The 21,654-nt window shown below is 37.4% G+C and overlaps 1 protein-coding gene across 1 annotated transcript in view; it reads left to right on the top strand.

Moving 5' to 3' along the window:
* LOC131435955 (uncharacterized) overlaps positions 1 to 21,654 on the top strand; it is a 335,189-nt gene that overhangs the window by 255,912 nt on the left and 57,623 nt on the right. The window contains exons 5-7 of the mRNA XM_058604264.1: positions 19,199 to 19,352; positions 19,479 to 19,748; positions 19,808 to 19,999. Of these exons, the coding sequence (XP_058460247.1) occupies positions 19,199 to 19,352; positions 19,479 to 19,748; positions 19,808 to 19,999 (616 nt within the window). The remainder of the gene's footprint in view (positions 1 to 19,198; positions 19,353 to 19,478; positions 19,749 to 19,807; positions 20,000 to 21,654) is intronic.

The raw sequence follows: 21,654 nt of genomic DNA, 5'->3' as shown, positions 1-21,654 counted from the left end.
TATTTTCTTATAGTAAAATATTTGAAGAATTTTCAGCTCGGCGCACAGACAATAGATTTCTACTTCGATTGACTTCAAAACTTGACAAAACATTCTTGATATGTTTCGTTATAATAAATTATATAAGAGAAAATAAGATTTTTTGAAAATGTTAGACCCTATGGGCTCCCTGGAGTAATTAATTGTTTCTATTGATTTTATAGACAAAAACCTTTAAACGCGTTTTCCTCGAAACCAGGATTTGAAAGTCCGTGTCCATCGTCATTCAAAAACTACCGCACCATTTTTTTCGAATTTTGCACACACTTTGTACATATAAAAAAAGTACAGGTGTGTAATGTCAGAGACATAACCGCATGTCGTGAATACGAATAAAACTGACACTCTTTCTTTATACTTCCGAATATCAATTAGTTGATCGATTGTGTGAATTGTTCAAGTTTTGCCCTCTTACACTTCTAGAATTTTAAACGATACACCTAAACTACAGTACAGATTAGTTACATTAAACATTCTGACACACAAATATTACGAAATAACCGGTATAGTTCTTTATGATAAAATAATGGTGGTACTGAAAAGAGCCTTTTATGGAGACATTCATGATGGAATAATCCGTATGTATGTGATGTATTCCGATGGATACAATTGACTTCCGATGGATACCGCTGACTGTCTGAGTCGGTGCTATGCATTTTATATAGCAAATCAGCAGAAAGTTTACTACAAACTACAACTGGTTAAAAAATGGGCCGTATACAGTATAGTGAAGTAAAATTTCGCATAATTCTTTGAGTATAAAATTATGGTTCTAAATGGCACCGTAGAAAATTTTTATGACGATTATTTCATTTCAGATTTCCATATTTCAGTAAAAGAAACTATCAAAATGATGTACGGGTTTAATTTCTGGCATCCCAGAAGAGCCAGATTGAATGATTCTCTAAGATATTAAACACTGATTGGATATACATGATTTTAAACACTGTTGCGAATTTAGCACTGTGAAAATTGCAAAAAAAATAATCAATTGATCTTACATTAGCACATTTTCGATTTACAAAGAATCGATCTTTATGGTTCTTTAGGTAACATTTAGAGCCATTAGAAGGGCTGATTTTGCATAATGTTCCACATTGTTGTCCATTTTCCGTTGTATTTTGCTCCAATGCAAACGACCATCAACAGGATGATGTAATTGATCTTCTTCGAAGGGACACTGGCTCTGCGACCTGAGCGTTTGAGGTTTTGTACAACGCTAAATGTCTGCTCTCATTAATGACGACTGCTCCACCTGACGACCGGAGTCCAAATGAAAACATTGCTGACTGCTCCACCTGACGACCGAAGTCCAAATGAGAGTTACGACCTGAGCGTTTGAGGTTTTTAACCACGCAGAAGGTGCACTCTCCGAAGCTGCTGGTTGATTAAATCATTCCCACGACGTCTGCTTCCATCCAACGCACAAGAAGAAATGATCGATTTTTGACCACGGTTCCCCTTTTATACGCAGTCAGTTGAAGATATGTGCCTGACTACCTCAAAATCATCGTCCTTGCGCGAAAAAGCCAAACAAAAGTAAAGAGTTTTCCGCGTTGTTTTCAAAGATTGAGAAAACTTAATTTTTTAGTTGTTTGTAATTATCTCACACTATTCATAATATTATCCTAAATTCCTGACCATATTTTTGATGAAATGGTGAAAGAATTATGTTGCTGCCGTTAACACAAGTCGAGATACTCACGATTAATTTCTGCCCATTCATCCATATGACTAATTATGAAAAGGCACCCCATAGTGAAGTAAGTCGTATTCACGACAAAACCAGATCCCAACGTTTTCCTTTTTTGTTGTTTGTTACTTTGGGAAGGTTTAACAGTTACAAAATGGCGGCTTTTTTCGTAAAAAATCGTAGTTTTCACTTTGAACAACCAACAAAAATAAAAAAAAATCAAACAGAAACTTAGGGTCTAGAAAAACTTCTACTCTTACTACGCTGCGTTCTTTTGTTCACTTCTGATTAGTTCTGGAAAAAATCTGCGAAAATGATGATTTTCTCATCGTTTAGACCCTACCCCTCACTTAATTTTGCTCATATTGTAGCTTGAATTTATTAATACATGAACGAACATTATCATTGTTACAACCCATGTAGTGATAAGACACTTGTTGTTTTGGTGTAAATGATAATTTAACTGGAACTGGTGGTAACCCGAATTTAGTAAGGATTTGAATTATACATGTTAAATCGCAGATCAGCTTGTCTTGAATTTCTCTCTAATACTGTATTTTATTGCATCTGATAATTCTATATATGTGAGTCGGTGCAACTTATTTGTACTAAGTTCCGAATCTTTTGAAGCGATTTGCATTGCATCATTTTTGCTACACTTCCAGGAACCAGGAATCAGAACAAATTGGCTCAAATGGCTCGTTCCCCTTGATATTTGGAGTTTTGTGCCTTGCCATTAATTTGTGTTTTGCATCATTTTCCCGATATTCAAGAGGGAAGGATTGAAGGGAAATGGTAAGGTTTGGACTAGGAGGATGAGGAAAATTGACGACACAAAAACATAAAAAAATCAGAAGTAAACTCTGCACCCCTAAGGGATGCTGAGCAATCTGCCGGGGATCACATTTAGTGGAAGCAGAAGTAAATTCTGAACCTCTACGAGGTCCCGAACAGTCTGCTGTAAAACCTATTTAGGTTTCTTACTATGTGCGTTCTTTCTGATGAACGATGCACAGTTTAGAAAACCTCCAACCCCCGAGAGGATTTAGAGATATTACAAAAGCGACACCATTCTGCACTCCCGAAAGAATGCAGAACGATTCGCAGTATGTACGAGCAGAAGTAAATTCGGCACCCCACAAAGGATTGCAAACAATCTGCTGAACCCTATATAAGGTGAATATAGAAAGGATTCATTCACTCCAGGAAGAACGATGAACCCTTCTGACTATAGCTCCTTATCATATTGGGTGAGAAACGAGAGAATATCCTTTCGCTGGCATGTTTGGATGCAGCTCAAGAACGAATCTTGTGCTTTATTCAACTAGTTGAAAGTGGTAAAGCTGGTTCCGGACCATCGAAATCATTCGTTGCACCAGCTCCAGCCAACTCATCAGCCCATTCATTTCCAGTAATACCAGAATGGCTGGGTACCCATAAAAAGTAAACAGCATTTGAGATGCTAAGGTCGTCAATTTGAGTTCGACATGCGATCACTAGATTTGACCGTGAATCATTCGAACTGAGTGCTTTTAAGGCTGCCTGACTGTCGGAACAAAAATAAATTCATTTACCACAGATCCTCTGCTGAAGTGTCGATTGTACTCCACACAGAATCGCGTAGATTTCTGCTTCGAACACAGTACAGTATCTACCAAGTGAATGAGACTGCTCCAGCCTCATTTCACGACAGTAGACACCAGCACCAGCACGACCATTCAACAGAGAACCGTCCGTATAACAAACTATGTGTTCATCAAGTTGTCGTTCCAAAAAACCAATCGACCATTCCTCACGAAGAGGATAGCTCACATAGAATGTTTTGAAAGGAAAACTGCATGTGAGAGTTAGGTCACTAGGAGCGAGTAAATACTCATCCCATGTAACCATTTGAGACCACAAGCGAGTGTGGCTGGTAGCATAATCTAATGGGTTACTGTTCCAAAGCCCTGTAACCTTAAGACGGTATGCACAAGATAATGCTTCTTGTTTTAGGAACACATGTAGTGGTTTAATGCACAGTAGCACCTCTAGTGCAGCAGTAGGAGTTGTCGTGAATGCTTCTGTCATCGCCATTAGGACCAACTTTTGGAGATGATTTAGCTTTGACTGAACTGTCGCGACTTCTCCTTTCTGCCACCATACAAGCATCCATATGCTAAAATTGGTCTAACAATAGTTATGTAGATCCAATGAATGCATCTGGGTTTGAGTCCTCATGATTTTCCAAAAGCTCGTCTTTTAATCCTGAAGTCAATGAGAGCAGACCAATTCAGTTTTGAATCAAAAATAACCCCGACGTATTTAACTTGATCGACCACAGTAACCTCTGAACCGAAGAACTGCAACGGACGAGCTCCTGTGATTATCCTACGATGAGTGAAAAGAACCATTGATGTTTTGCTCGGATTTACAGATAATCCAACTTGACACCATTGTTGAACATAGCATTAGCATTATTCTTAGCCAGTTGGGAAACCGCTACCGACACTACACGGCTATCTAGGCTGCTCAGAAAGGGAAGTTGACATTGATGGACAACTTCCATGGATGGCCGAGCAGCCGACTGAAACAACAACAGCTTGTTCAAATCGATGCTGCATAACGATTTGCATTGCATTATTTTTGCTACACTTAGTCTGGATCCCTTCTATAAGATTCTTGGAAGCAAGACCGAAATATTATGCTTTATACGATTAAATCAATTTCTAACTATTCAATTAGGTTACACGATTATTGTTTGGGGGACGGGTATAGCGTGATGGGTTAGTCAATGCCTTTCACGCAGCCTACCTGGGTTCGATTCCCAACCCCGTACATAGAGTCAGAAAGTTTTTCTGACTCCAAGAGGCGAATGACATTATGGTTAAAACCTCTATAATCAAAAAAAAATATTATTGTTTGGTTAAATAATAGGGTCTGAGGGATTATGCTAAGAGATAGTTCTTTGTATTTAGCCACATTTAATGAGAAAGAATTATCTATGATTATCATCATAACACAACTTAAACATTTTTAAACTTTTTCGAATCAATTAAAATATATTTAAACTTTTTCGAATCAAGTTAAACGAGGAAAATTATCAATAAATCACAGATATATAAGCGCTTCAAATCAGGTTCGAAAAATCTATCGCCGATAGTTCTAAGTTGGCCCGCTAGTTACCGGAGAATCAAGATAAGCCATGGGTAAACTAAAGCAGAAATGTATTCGGGCATATATTTATAGATTCCCTTTTGTGCTATAGTTCATACTGCGCAAATCGGACGAGAGTTTGACATCATTCACTGAGACTGTCATTGGCTTGTGAAAACATAGGTCAATTGTATCCAATCTTTCAATGGTATGCAATTGAAATGCTTAAATCACGTCACCGCAAAGGTTTAAGTAAAATGTTTTCGAATCGATTAGTAGTTAAATTATATAAATTCATCAACAAATGATTAAGTTCTAAGCGTTCAAAATTATGACAGAAAAAGGTTACGCGGTTATTTTTGCATTTTTTTTTAAATTGACACCGAGGCCTCGTACAGTGAAAAGTTAGCAAAAGCGACAGTCCAATGGCTGACTAAACGCTGCCAGCTGGAAAAATATGGCTGGTAGACATTCTGGTGACCGACTGCCTCTCCGTTGTCAGATATACAACTCAAACGATACAACCGTATCCACCAGGATTTTTCCACATTGAAATCTTTGACATTTTCAGTGAAGTTGAGAAGATGAAAACGCTCGGCTAACTTAGATACAGGCGACTTTGTTTTGTCAAATTGGATCTAGTCATCACCTCACTGGACGAGCTACTTGTTTCATTCACAGTCAAGCATCAACTGAAATCAAGAAATGATTTGCAAAATATATTTATAGATTCCTTTTCGAACTACGCAGAATGATGCGGTGTTTTTATGCATGACTCAAAGCCTCCTATGCCGAACAAGACAATGGGCCGTATGAATAAAATGTAGTAAAGTCTGTTGTTTGTAGTATCTTCGCAAAAACAAAGTCCACAGAGTTTAACTCGGTTTGGTATGAATAAAAAACAAGGTCGAACATGTAGTTATTGCTACATTTACTGCATACCGTATCGACACAGAGCCGGAAAAGTTGGCATAGTAAGAAACGTACTTACATCTGTAAAAATGCCACTTTTTTAATTTCTGTACTTCACTTTATCAGCAAACACACGAGTAGTAACCTCTAGAGCTACATACCGAAAACTTGTAGTAAATACTACAGTTTGTAGCATGTTTTGACAGGAACCTGATCCACACGTAGCATTTACTACCGAAATTCAAGCATGCTACGTTTTATTCATACGGCCAAATGACATCAATTTGGTCTGCTGAAATTGGTGGATGAAAACATAGATCGATTCTAACCATTTTTTTCAATAAAATGCTATTGAAATACTGAAACGACGTCGCCAAACATGTTTAAGTTAAAAGTTTCCGAATCGATTGGTTGTTAAATTATATCAATCCATCAACAAATGACTGAGTTATTAACGTTCAAAATTATGACGAAAAACGGTTCCGCGGCTATTTTGGATACTTTTAATTGACCCCCGGCCCCGTATAGCAAAGAGTAAGGCATTTTTAATGCAAAAATAAATTTTGACGCAAGAAAAAACGCGTATTCGAACCAATGCTTCCTCGTAGTCAACATTTGAATACTCTAAAACCTCAATTTACGCGATTTATTTGAAATAACGCAAAATCCAACGTATTCCAGTGAATTGAAGATTATCAAATGTACATTACGGAATTGTTCAGTTTCATATAATCTAGTTAAGGTTGTGGGTATCCAAGAACTCTCTGAAAAAAGGCGTGTGGGTAATGTCAGAGACATAACTGGATGTCGTGAATACGAAAACAACTGACATGTTTCTTAACACTTCCGAATATCAATTAGTTGATCAATTGTATGAATTATGCAAGCATTCCCCTTTTCCACATTTTTCGCAAAAACAAAGATGGATTCACTTGATGTAGATTATTGTGAATTTCACACAGCGAAAAGTGCAAAAATCTAACCAAACTGTTCTAGATTTGCACTAAACTGAGGATATTTCCTTTCGATTTGCGAACAACAAATCCTAATAGTTCTTCAGAAAACTTTTAGAGCCATTAGAATGGCTGATTTGGTGTAATGCTCTTTACCGTTGCTTTTTCATCCATGCAAATGACTGGCAGCTGTGACGTAATCGCTCTTGTCGGAAGCGAAACTAGCTTTGCAAACGGCACAAAATACATTTGCTCGCATTGACGATAGAATCAAAACTGATTCAATTTTTGTTAGGAGCTTTCTTTTACGTGATTTCGTTTGTAGCTTTTTCACTAATGGGCGGTCCTAACGGCTATAAAAATAGCCGCATACAGAATTTTAATGTCGATTATTTCATTTCGAATTTGCATAATTTATTGAAAGAAACTATCAATACGCTGTAGGGATTCGTTTCTAGCATTCAGAAGGACCAAATTGAGGAACTCACTACGATATTCACCTCTTTTCGGAACATTTTTCTCGAACGATTTGTTGTACAGCAGCAGATATTTTGTTCTCTTCCTCAGAACGCGTTCTGATTGGCTGGTGTTGACATGGATCAAATGAGACAGGTTTTTCAATAGTGTACTATTGAAATACTTCAATACTGTTTCTATACACGCTAAAGTTGAGAGATTTCGATTCTATTGGTAGTTATATTATATAAATTCTTTCACAGATCACTGAGCTATGAGCTTTCAAAATACGCGAAAAGCGAACGCGCCTTATGAATTATCCTCTTTGATACTCGTTTATACCAAACATTTCGGAAAAGGTAATTTTGAATAACTTGAGATTATGTCACACAACTGAAAATTTTATCATAAAATTGTGATCATATTTCCGATGGCATGCAGCAAAAATTATGTTGATTCGTTAGATACAACAAGAGATATTCACGATCAAGAACTTATCACTCTCTCAGAGGGTAAATTTTGAAAAGGCACCCCATAGTAAAGTAAGTCGTATTCACGACAAAATCAAATCAGTGTTTAAACACGTGACTGGTGACTTTTGTATGATTTTTGAGTGCGGTTTATGTTCGTAGTTATATATTCATCAAATTGATATACTGTGATAATGTTTGTAGAAGTTTTTGTCCATCGGAAACATCCTGTCGAACAAGGTTATATTTGACAACGGAAAAAAAAAACTAGTGAACTCTTGTGTTCAAGATTTTCAAGCGCTCTGGAATCAATTTTATGGGCCCCTTTCCAATTCTCCCACCTTGTTTCTGCGCCCTGGAATCGTTCCTAAGGCGCCCTTTCAAACCCTACCAGATTTTTTTTATCTAGGTTGAAAATAAATAATGATTTGCGTTCTCAGTAAGTAACTTGAATCAGTCATTATCAAAATTTCCGAAAAACCAATTTTCTCGGTTCCTGAGAAGTTGCAGTTTCATGAGCTGGTTAGTCACTGACTAACTGTGACTAACCGCAATTACAGCAATTATCATCAAATTTCGCCCTTGGTTGGGAAAAAAGTTCGTACACAACATCAGTGGCACATCATCATTGCTCTCCGTTGGCCAAATGTCCTTTCATGCACTGGTTCGCTGCAACCGGATAAAATCTCACATAGATCACGTCTCAGTTTCACCATCTCTCGATATCGAAAGCATGGCAATTATTAAGTTTAAATTGAATTGACGCGAGCTTCTGGCGACAGCCATTTCGCGATATTGAACACACACGCGCTATATGCTAACCTTGTGCCAGCTAATATCAAATGCCACCATACTGGCTAGCAGATTCGTACTTCCAGGAATCGATAACATTGCATCAGTTTCATAAATATTCGAGTTAAGTGCAGATGCTCGAGAACACTAGCAGCCGGAAGACTTTTCTTCTGCAGCTTGTTCCTGTCCGGAATCCCACCCTGATGCAGCCGAGCGTCGTCTAGGTCAGACGTCAAATGCAGCTTTTCATGGTTCATGTTTTATAAAATTATACATTAGCGCACACAACGTGTTCGCCGGGTAACACCAGAAACGTACCGTCGAACATTGATACGTTTTCCGGGTAGTTCGAAGTATTTACGTGATAGAATTTTCCGTGATTGAGCAAGTGTCAGCTTGTCAGCTCAATTCTTGATTCTATTTAAATGTGATTTGCTAACATTTCTCAAGAAAACGCCTAAGTCATTCGGAACTATGGGGGTGAAGACGATAGGAAGATAAATCATAAATCAAATCACTTCAAGAACTGTTTTGATCACTTTTTTCTCAGCCCATTCAAGTGAAATACACACTCGAACGTTTCCATGTATTCATAAAACCAAGACGCTTTAGTTGATACGGCGCTGTCGATTTTTGTATTTACAGAACGGTCATGGTTTACTTTGACAGTCCTCAGAGATTAGTATTATTTTTATTATTCGTTTATTTGGCCTCGGTTTTAACCGTTTGGTCATTCGGCGAGGTTCATCAGAGATTTTATTCGTACTACCCGCCTGTATGATGAAAACAAAAAAGTATACAAATCCTTCATTATTCAATTCAATTATTCAAATTGTGCCACCATAAGTGCCGCTTCTTCTTGTCCCGGGTTGGCGGTTCAATGCATAGGACGCTGGTCTTACAAATCAGTTGTCGTATGTTCGAGCCCCGACCTGGAAGGATTCTTAAGCTACGATCAGACTAGCCAGTTTATCTGTCACAGTTTATCTGCCATAGACAAGTAATTTTTCGGCAGTTTATATTTGGTCTGGCAATGTGATCACACTATTCACAGTTAAATGACTACTACAACAGTCAAGTTTGTCTGCTGACATTCAATACTTTGAAAGTTGTTATGTTTGACTGTGACAGACTTTTTGAGCATGTCTGTATTGTGATTACATTGAACAGACAAATAAAACTGGTTACAGACTTAAATATAGGGAGTGGGCTGTTTATTGCAGTTTTTCTGCACAAAGTGATCACATTGGAAGAAAGTTTGTGGGGCAGAGAACTTTTCACGGAATATTGCATTATGATAAAATATCGATCTGGTCTCACAAACGGAAGTTCGTTGCGTTGCTACTTGGTATGTTGTGTTTCGAAGCAATTAAAGAACGAATATAAATGTGCTCCGGTTTTTTACCATTTTTATAAATATCAAAAATAGGTATAGAAATCGTTCAAACTTTAGAAAAATTTTCCGAGGCCCGGAGACGCATGGTGGATTGGTTATTATTTAAAAAAATTTCAAATACTGAACTTTTCCACAGTTTTAAAAAATATGAAACCGAAGCTCTTCGATGTATCTAATAATAATTTATTAACCAAGTATGAAGTGAACGTGTTTTTGTTAAAATGAAACCTTTATTTTGAATGAGAAAAAATAGTCGAAATAGTGACCATCTTTCTGGCAATTTGTGGATACCTTGCCAATCAGACATCCAATTTTCGACTTCTTCGTAGAAATTGAAATGGTGCAAAGTCAATGCGTGGCTATTCGATAAAAACAAATGGTAGTCATTTCATTTAAGTTCATGTTTGTTTTCCTTCCTTTTTTCATCTCTGTATGATTTACATTTCAAGTGGTTCTATAATAAAATATTTCATCTTTGTTACAGTACTTTGGTTGTTCTGTTTCTTATTTCCTATCAGTATCTTGGTTTTCGCAGATTTAGTGACGTTTGATACAAATAGTAGTCGGAAATAAATGAATACGACGGTGAGGGGGAAGCTCCCAGTCAAGTGCTTTGATTGTATCCTTTCTGAACTTTTACTGATTTTGATCATTTGGCGCCATGATACACTACACCCCCTCTCTTGGCGCCATGATACACTACACCTTTCTAACCCTTACATTTTCATTGTCTTTGACCGTTTGTATCGTCTTTTACATGTTGCTTCTGATAGAGCATGATCACCATATGCCTCAACAAGCATTCGATGAGACTCTGCAGTCCTTTTCTTCAAATGCAAACAAAATTCTAATGCTTTTCCCAAATCATCACTTTCGACAATTTTTAAATTATGAAAATATACGATGTTGTTTGTACTATGACTATGACTTAGATATGTTTAGCAGATGTCATAACAAACAAACAAACAAAAATTGAGATTCTTTTACATCATATGTTCATTATCTACACGTTTGTGTCTTAACGCCCACATAATACGAGTATATCTGCTATTACTAAAAATCCAGAGTGGCACCAAGATCGAAAGCTTGAAAAAATATGTTTCGCAATTGTATAGTATTTTTCACACAACAAATATATTTTCAATAAATTGTAAATGGTGTGGAAGATTCAAAAATCAAATGCAGTGAAAATCCATAGGATCATCTCCGTAAATATGACAATTAAAGGGATGAAATTTTTGGAAGGTTGTCTCAAGTCCAAGCTCTTTTTTGTCGCTGCAGTTGAGGTCTGGAAAACGCAACCAGCGATAATCGTTTTTATCACGTTCATTGGTCAATCCATAACGTTGCTACTAGTGCGCATACTTTTTTTTTTTTTTTTTTTAAATAACTATTTATTGGAATATGAGTTAAAATTAAATTATTAAGATTTAAATTGGGTGTTCAGCCACAAGTGGTGACTTTTCAGCCCTGTTATATATATATGATTTGGTTATTACCATGAAGACATCATTTGCTTCCGCAATTCTGAGATTTTTGTGTAGGGAAAATTCTAAACCTACTTGTATTGTGTAATGGGGAAAAGGAACTTATATACTAACTTACTAACTAATACAGAGAGCGAATCGATTCAATTGAAGATTGCATCGATTTTTGTCGGAATTTGCTTATAATATTATGTGACATTACATCTAATGGTTCTATATTTGTGAGTCTGTGTAACTCATTTGTACTAAACCAGGGAGGACGCTTCAGAATCATTTTCAGAATTTTATTCTGAATCCTTTGAAGCGTTTTCTTCCTGGTGGAACAACAGCTTGACCAAATTGGTACCGCATAAAGCATGGCTGGTCTGAAAATTTGTTTATAAATTAACAATTTGTTTTTTAGACAGAGCTTAGAATTTCTGTTTATAAGAGGATATAAACATTTAATATATTTATTACACTTTGCCTGGATTCCTTCAATGTGATCCTTGAAAGTGAGTTTTTTGTCATACGTTAAACCTAAGTATTTAGCTTGATCAGACCATGTCAATTCCAAGCCATTCAATTTGAGAATGTGATTATTGTTTGGTTTTAGAAAAGAAGCTCTTGGCTTGTGAGGAAAGATAATTAATTGCGTTTTTGCTGCATTTGGTTTAATTTTCCATTTTGACAGATAATCACTGAAAATATTTAAACTTCTTTGTAGGCGACTGCAGATCACTCTTAGATTTCTACCTGTGGCTAACAGACTTGTGTCGTCACAGAATAGCGATTTCTGACAACCAACGGGTAGATTTGGAAGATCAGAAGTGAAAATATTATACAAGATTGGAGCTACACTCGAACCCTGCGGAACACCGGCTCGTACGGGTAGCAATTCAGATTTACAATTCTGATAGCTAACCTGAAGAGTACGATCAGTTAAATAATTTTGAATCATTTTGATCAAATAAATAGGAAACTGGAAATCAGACATTTTTGCTATTAAACCTTTGTGCCAAACACTGTCGAATGCTTTTTCTATGTCTAGAAAAGCAACTCCAGTGGATAACCCAGAAGATTTATTTGATTTTATCATGTTCGTTACTCTGACAAGTTGATGAGTAGTTGAATGTTCATGACGAAATCCAAACTGCTCTGGTAAAAAAATTGAATTCTCATTTATATGAGTCATCATTCTTAACAAGATAATTTTTTCAAAAAGTTTACTGATAGAAGAAAGTAAACTAATTGGGCGATAACTTGATGTTTCTGCTGGGTTTTTATCAGGTTTTAGGATAGGAATTACTTTAGCGTTTTTCCATCTTTTTGGGAAGTAAGCTAATGAAAAACACTTGTTGAAAATTTTAACCAGGAGTCTCAAGGCAACATCGGGAAGATTTTTAATAAGAATATTAAAAATTCCATCATTACCAGGAGCCTTCATGTTTTTGAGTTTCCTAATAATTGATTTAATTTCATCAAAATTCGTCTCAATAATGTCATCGTGTGATAACACTTGGGTTGAAATATGATCATACTTCAGTGAGACTTCATTTTCAATAGGACTCACAACGTTTAAATTAAAATTGTGGACACTCTCGAACTGCTGAGCAAGTTTTTGAGCTTTTTCACCATTTGTAAGAAGTATTTGGTTTCCTTCCTTGAGAGCAGGAATTGGTTTCTGAGGTTTCTTAAGAACCTTAGAAAGTTTCCAGAAAGGTTTAGAATATGGTTTAATTTGTTCAACTTCTTTAGCGAAATTTTCATTTCGCAAAAGAGTAAATCTATGTTTAATTTCTTTTTGTAAATCCTTAACTATGTTTTTCATAGCAGGATCACGAGAACGTTGATATTGTCGTCGACGAACATTCTTCAACCGAATGAGCAGTTGAAGATTGTCATCGATGATAGGAGAATTTAATTTAGTTTGAGCTTTGGGAACTGAAAGATTTCTAGCTTCGATAATATAATGATTCAAATTATCAATTGCTGTGTCGATGTCCGCAGAATTTTCTAAAATAGTTTCATGATCCACATGATTTTCAATGTGAGATCTGTAATCCAACCAATTAGCTCTATGATAGTTGAAAATAGAACTAATTGGATTAATTATAGCTTCGTTGGAAAGTCTGAATGTTACAGGAAGATGATCTGAGTCAAAATCAGCATGAGTAATCGGTTCACTACAAATGTGACTTTGATCTGTTAGAACCAGATCAATTGTAGACGGGTTTTTCACGGAAGAGAAACAAGTAGGATTACTGGGATGAAGAACTGTAAAGTAACCAGCTGAGAGTTGATTATGAAGTATTTTACCATTACTGTTATTTTGCCTACAATTCCACTGGACATGCTTAGCATTTAAGTCCCCTATTACGAAAAATTTCGATCGATATCTTGTAAGTTTTTGCAAATCGCCTTTAAAGAAATTTAATTGTTCGCCGGTGCATTGGAATGGCAAATATGCTCCAGCGATGAAATAAATTCCATGAATGGTTTCAACTTCGATTCCCAAGCTTTCAATAACTTTAGTATTGAAAGAAGGTAAAATTCGATGTTTAATTTGCCGTTGGACAAAAATGGCAACTCCACCACCAATTCCAGTAAACCTGTCAAATCGATGAACCACATAATGTGGATTACTTTTCAATTTTACATTTGGTTTAAGAAAAGTTTCTGTCACAATGGCAATATGAATTTTGTGAACTTTGAGAAAATTATAAAATTCATCTTCGCTCGATTTCAAAGATCGAGCATTCCAATTTAAAATATTCAAATAATTATTTAACATCACTGTTAAATTTTAAATTCATTATAATATTATTTGCAAATTTCCATCCGATTTGAAATGCTTCAAAAAGTGATGAAGTCGAATTCATTTGGATGATCATTTGAAAAAGTTGATCTTGTAGGTAGATCATTTTATTTTCAGTTATATCGCCTAAATCGACTTCATTTAAAGAAGCGAATGGCATTGAAGGAATATTTGTAGGTAGACTGCCATTAGAAGAAGATGATTTGGCCGGTCTACCTATTAATAAATTGTTTTCGTTAGAAGAAGAACTGCAAGGCGGTCCTGTGTTTTGATTATTTACATTAGAAGAAATAGGAGATAGATTTCTACCTAATATACCAGCATAACTGACATTAGAAGAAGATGATGACGAGGTCGATCTACCTGTCAATAAATTGTTTTCGTTAGAAGACGAATTGGCAGGTGCCTTAGAAGAATTTTCAGGTATATTCTGTAAATTTAAGGTCGTTGATTTGACTTGTTGTCTAAGCGAACGAGCGTTTAAAATTTTTTCCCTGACAGGACATTTCAAATAATTGGATTTATGATTTCCATTGCAATTTGAACATGAAAATTTATCAGTGGTTTCATTCATTGGACAAACGTCTTTCGAATGCGATTTACCACAATTCAAACACCGTATATCCATATGACAATTTTTGGTTCCATGACCGAAGCCTTGGCAACGACGACATTGCGTTAAGTTAGCAATACGATTATGCCGTTTATAATGTTCCCAATGAATTTTAATGTGGGAAATGAAACGTACTTTTTCTAAAGTTTTCAAATTGTTTACATCACTTCGATTGAAGTGTATTAGGTAAAGTTCATGGGAAATTCCAGAGCGTGGTTTAGAAGTACCATTCGCTCTTTTTTTCATAAGTATTACTTGGGAAGGGGCAAAACCAAGCAATTCTTTTAGTTCATTTTTAATTTCATCAATACTTTGATCATTTGATAATCCTTTCAAGACAGCCTTGAAGGGTCTGTCTGATTTTATATCATATGAATAAAATTTATGAAGTTTTTCGGACAAATATCGAATAAGACGTTCGTAATCTTCCAATCCATCCACCAAGACTCGACATTCTCCTCTTCGTCCGATTTGAAATGAGACTTTTACTTCCGGGAGAAAAGTAGAAAGCTCAGTACGGAATGCTTTGAAGTCGGAAATCATCACCGTCACTGGTGGCATAGATTGATGTTTCTTCCCAGAACGACAAGCGTCCATTTTGGGAATTTTTGAAGAATTTTCTTCTATGTCGCTACAATCGGATTCAGGAAGAATCTCGTAAATATTGTTAGACGGCATAGGATCAACGGAAGGGAAATCCGTCCGTTGTCTTTTATTTTTACATTCAGATTCTATAAGATCGTGAATGTTATTAGAAAAATGTTGAATAACGGATTGTGATTTATTCCGTATTGAATTATTTTTAGCCTTAGGCTTGTTGCCTTTCCGGTTGGACGCAGGCATTTTTGAAATTAATGAAATTTTAAATTAAATTAACTAGGCTAAATTAGTCTTCGATTAGACTCCTAGCTAGCCTTAAAAAAGGCTGATTAATTTCTTAGTCACTCTAATATCACTCTTTGTATCACTTAGTCACTCTAATATCACTCTTTGTATCACTTAGTCACTTAGTTAGTGATTCAGGTAGCCTTGAAAAAGACTGAAGCCTTGAATCAATGAAACTCTAGGTAGCCAGAAAAAAATTCCAGGAGCCAAGAGCTATACGCGTGCGGTGCGAACGACTGTTCAACACCGACTGAGTGCGCATACTAGTGCATCTCTACACGAATAAAGCGCGGTACTTGCAACATCATATATTCCACGTCAGTTCGCTCGTATATCTCATCCAAGTCAGTCGATATAACAAAACCGCTTACGTTCGGAACAGAGAATACCAAGTACAGTATTGTGTAGTGAACAATAGAACGACCTCGACATGAGTGCAACAAACGAACAAAAGCTACCGCCGATACGAAAGAATACAATTGTTGTTGACTTCGGGCAGTGCAAAATTCGACCTTCGATACGAGAACTTGAAGGTTTGCTTAAGAAGCAAATGCATCTTGACATTAAACGTGTGCATTTACTTCAATGCAATAAGACAAATCATATTATTTACATCCAGTTTCATAAAGAGTTAGATGCAATTCAATTAGCAAAAGACAATAACATTGTGCACTATGTGAAGCACGAGAACATTAAGTACAACATTCCAGTATATATGGAAGATAGTGCTATAGAAATGCGTGTGCATGATCTTCCCTAATGCGTCACCGATTCATATATTCGCAAAATTATGTCCCAATACGGAGATATTCTCTCTATCGAGAAAGAAAAGTGGAAGAATTTTTTCCCCGGTATTCTAAATGGCGTACGTTCATTACGCATACACTTGTAGAAGGCTATACCTTCTTATGTGATTTTCGGTCAAGATACAAGAATTCCGTGCAAATCATTTGTTACCTATGACAAACAGATGGACACATGTCAATATTGCCAAAAAGCTGTTCACTACGGTAAGCCATGTGATAAACTGGACAAGGAGACAACTACACCGAAGGACAACGGTGCTTCCTTCACAGCAATCCCAAGCAACTCCAGTACACCTGTAACAGTCACCAACAACAATGAAGCATCCGCTTCAACGAAACCATTAGTATCCCCTATAGAACAAAGTACACCAGCTGCAGTTATCAACTTACCCTCCAACCAACCAGCAACTTCAACCAATGTACAACAAGGCGCATCTACAGCAACTCTCAACAAGCTCAAGACTACGATCAACAAGGACAACGAAAAGAAAACGGAAATCACACACAACACCGACAATGAAGCAATGTATGATGAGATAAGCCGCGGACGATCCTCGTTGGATGGAAATGGGAACTCATATCCCCCTAGAAAAAGGGTGACAACGAGATCCAATAGCAAAAAAAAATTTTAAGTAACAAAAATGTAAGCCAATCGGCCACGTAAAGCTTTTACGCCAAAAGGCCAGAATAAAAATTTTATTATAAAAAAAAATATATTCCACGTCGCTCGTTATAAAAATCATTGTCGCTGGAAGTATTTTCCAGTTTTCAACTGCAACGAGAATATATCGGTATAAATTCCCTTTGGGGCAAAGTTCAGATTTTGACAGATCCACAATTTTATTACCAAACGCTTTGTAATCAATTCAATTATCGAACTAATGAACGAACGACAAGCTATTGGAAACACGGTAAATATTCACAAAAATTTCAAATGAGTAAATTTCAGCATTTTTTAATTTGGAGTAGTTAATACTTTTTTCTTTAATTCATTATCTATTGTTCATAATTATTTCATATAAATTCAAAGCAAAACGTTTCAGTACTATGCTTCTGGAAATCCATTGCACTTTATCGTGAAGGAGGAGCTCGGAAAATTCAGTAGTAATTTCTATTAAGAATTCTACGAAATATGCGATAAGCTTCATTATTTCGACCGGAAATGACGACATTGACAACGCGGTTCGGTGAGAAGTTCGTACACGTGGTTGAGAGATAGAAGTGGAGTCTAATACTCGTTAATCGACTTCGGTCGATTTTAATTACTTTTTTGTAAAATAAACAATATTTGTGTATAGAACTAAAGAGCCGTAGCATCATAACCAAAGAGCCTTGGGCTATCCTGATTCCGGGCTTCCTGTACCTGAAATAGTGGTCATATACTCAAAAATGGAACTCACTTACTTTTCGTAGAGGTCGCTTGACCGATATTCACAAATTTAGGTTCTAATAAAAGGCAAAACTCCTGAGCTTCTGAGCTTTGCGCGGATGCAAGTGTTTGAAATTTCATTCTTGCCTTTTCTTTAAATTATAAGTATTTAAAATTTATTCCGTCGTTTAAAGTACGATGGCCGAATCATATAAAATCCTATAAAATTGACTAAAATCAATACAGCTTGTAAGTCATGTTAACAGATGGTCATTCGAACCGACTTCATTTACACCGGTTGCAGAAGTACCTGCAATAGCAACACTGTTTCATTTTGTTGGTTGTTGGTTGTATTAATTTTTTTTTGTTTTCTTTCAAGAAGCAATAAAAATTATTTCGAGGAATACCACATATATGAGAATGTGAGAATATGAGTAATACGAGAAAGCCATCAATACACCACTAGGTGGATTAAAACAGGTTTATTATTACTATCTGGTTTCTACACATTAGAAAATAATTGATCACGAAACCAACCCTCTTGGGGAAAAAAAACGTGTACTCACTTCTCACACTGGTGCTGGAACGTTTTGCTTTGTGTTTGGATGAAATAAACAAGTTTTTGGTTGTCATAGAATCTGTGGCAGACAACTTCTGCACAACAGTTTCAGAAACAGTCAAATTTGTCTGTACAGTCATGAACTGTTTGTCTGTCGACTATGATCACACTGTGATCACATTGTCACAGATAATCTGCACACTTTGACTGCATACAGATGGATAGTCAAGCCGATTTTGACTGCTTGCAGACAACTTCAAACTGATTACACTATGATACAGTCAAACTGCACAAGTTTGTGCAGATAAACTAGCTAATGTAATCGTACCTTAACACTTTCGAAAAAATCATATTTCAGGAATGTTTTGTCGAAGTTTAGAATCGCCAATCGAAGCAGAACTCTTGGGTCATAACTTTCAGAGTTTTACTCCGATAGGCTTGAAACTTTCACAGAATATTCTTAAAATGTTTTACTATAAGAAAATACAAAGGAAAAAAAAAGATTCTTAAAAAGTGTTAGACCTTACCCGCCCCTTAAGAAGTACGTTCCTTTGGTTACGTTCGCCGTTAAATTCCATGCACTTGAAGTACTGAAAAAAAATGTTGACGTAAGTGTAAAATTAGCTTCCAAACCGATCATTCGAAAAGAAGCGTACAACAAATGCGATGAATATTTATGAAATAGATGAATAGTAGAAAATAGATTGTTTGAGCACTTCACAAACTTCAATGAAAAATAGTCGTCGCCCTATGAAGTTGCACATCCCCACTAGCTTTGTGGTATAATTCATGTTTTACTTATTTTTTTCCCCTAACACCGCTGACACCAACGCCAGGATAAGGAATCCTACAAAATAAACACTGGTGCTATTTCGGAAGCAAAACTTCCGGCCGTCTTTCGTGTGCATCACAACGCTCGCATCCTCTGCGTCATGGAACATCCGACTCTGAAAATGCGTCAAAACGCCTCGATCCTACTGGATGTGCAGTGTAAGTATTAGCTCCGACTGAGATTGAACAAGGAGAAAATTTGAAACAAAAAAAAACTATGAAACAGAGCAAAAAGTGACAGCAGCTCGTTCTAACAAAATCCCCTTTTAATCTCAACCCTCCCAGACACTCCATCATTTGCCATCACGCGAACGCCCGGTTTCGGATACCCGCTACGAGAGGGCATTGAAGTATCACTCAAATGTGACGTCGACTCGAACCCACCATCGACGCCGGTCTGGCAGAAGGACGACGGGGAAACGCCGGTACCGCAGACCGGCGACGGATTCCTCAATTTCAGCTCGATTAGACGGGAACACTCCGGGTGGTACAAGTGTACCTCGCGGCATCTTAACTTCCAGTACTCCAGCATTGGCTATTACCTGAGCGTGCGATGTAAGTTATTTGATAGTCGAAAAATTGACATGAATGAGTGTATTCCATTTCCTTCGCAGACGACTCGGTCGATGTCACATCGGAACCGGTGGAACAGGATCTTCCTCTGTCCTCCTCCTCATCGTCGTCGTCGTCGTCGTCTTCGTCCGCCACCTCGGCCGCAGCCAGCCTGCAGAACGGTGCTAATAACTTCAAAGGTGGCCAAATGGAGGTGGAACTCGGCGGTTCCGTCACGCTCCAGTGCCCGCAGGGTAAGTGATAGATAATTTAATCTCCCGAACAGTGCTGTTCGTTTTCCTGTGTCTCCTTGTTCGAGTAGTCCCGTCCGCTTGTTCTTGTCCTTCCTTGTTCATCAAGAAACAGCACAATCAAATCTCCTGTCGCACTACATGCCTGCGGCTGCTGCCGACGCCGGAACAGATGCCATTCCCAGCCGAAGCCGTGAGTCAGGTGTGCTAGATTGTGTTCAGATATTTCCTGCTGCATGACTGTCGGTATGGTTTCATACGAATGCTTCCTTTGTGCGGTGTCGTAGCAAGGAACGGGCGCGGGATGAAACTGAACTTCATTTAATATTTTTCAAAGAATGCAAACCTACGGAACCGCATCGGGTTTCATGGGCAAAAATTATTCACCCGAAAACTATTGACAGATTTGACTCGAACATGTGTTAATTGGTTGGTTGGTATTTCCAATTCCGGCCGGTTCCGTTCCTCCAATGATACGTCCGTGACTGCCTAGACATGAGTGGTAAAACTCCGGAGGGATTTTGTGCACGTGAAGCAAGTTTGCTACTTCTTCCTTCTCACGTCTCATGCCACCGCAACTTAATCTTTAACTTTTCCATCACCAGCCACCTCCGGCGCAAAATAGCAAACTAACGAGAAAAACTACTATCTAGTTGGATTAATCTACATGCAGTTGCCGGCGCAGATGATAAGATACGCTTCCGACTTGGTACGCCACACAACTTGTGAAGTGAAACTTTTCACTAACGCAGTCCCTACACCGTTTACTTTCCGACAGGAGCGCTCAGTCGACCCGTTTTCTTCTTATCTGCCGGTATTTACGGGGCACACTGGCGGAATTTTAAACGGCAACAAACAGCAATCGTGATTACCGTGAGTAGACCACCGAGTTATTTGGTGGAAAGTCTATCAACTAGAATTTACAGTTTATCAAGATTCGTTTCGATTTCGCATTACCGGATTCGTTTCAACGTTACGAGGCATACAGCGGACCTCAACCTAAGGGAAAAGATTGACTGTATCAGGATTTCTAGGAAATCGCTGCATTGCAACAACAAATGGATTTATTAATGTCGTTTTCGCTTGATGCCAAACCTAACCCAGTTTCCACCCTAACTGTTGTCAAACAGTTGTTTGGTTGAAACCAGTTTCGAACTTAGTTTCAACGTTGTTGAACTGAAAATCGAGGCAGTTTCGAACCTGATTTTTATATTACGTTTGTTCAAACCCCCGTTGTTAAGTGCGAATTCAACACTGTTTTGGGAAAAGTGTTTGTTTGATGAAACTGCCCTGGGTCAAGTGAAAACGAGTGAAAACGACAAAAACAATCAATTTACCGTGATATGATGAGATTATTTTTTTGCAGCGTGTTTTGCGGTGACATGTTTGTTTACATGTCAATAACAGCTGCGCAATCGATTGGTTTCGGTACGGTTTATCGTTTCAACGATGAGTCGAATTGATCCGGAAACGCGAAAAAAAATTCTGCACACTTGGTGCTCAGAAAATGGTGTCACGAACAATGAAATTGCAAAACGGGTGAAAGTGCACCACACCAGTGTCAAAAATATTATCGAGAAGTTCGGTAAGACCCTTTCCATGAAGGATTTGCCCCGATCCGGTAGGAAACGGGTCCCAGTCAGCCCGGCCGGGACTTA

This window comes from Malaya genurostris, chromosome 3, assembly GCF_030247185.1.
Source record: "Malaya genurostris strain Urasoe2022 chromosome 3, Malgen_1.1, whole genome shotgun sequence".
NCBI lineage: Eukaryota > Metazoa > Arthropoda > Insecta > Diptera > Culicidae > Malaya > Malaya genurostris.
The sequence above is the reverse complement of the archived record's forward strand: the minus strand, read 5'-3'. Positions and strand labels throughout refer to the sequence as shown.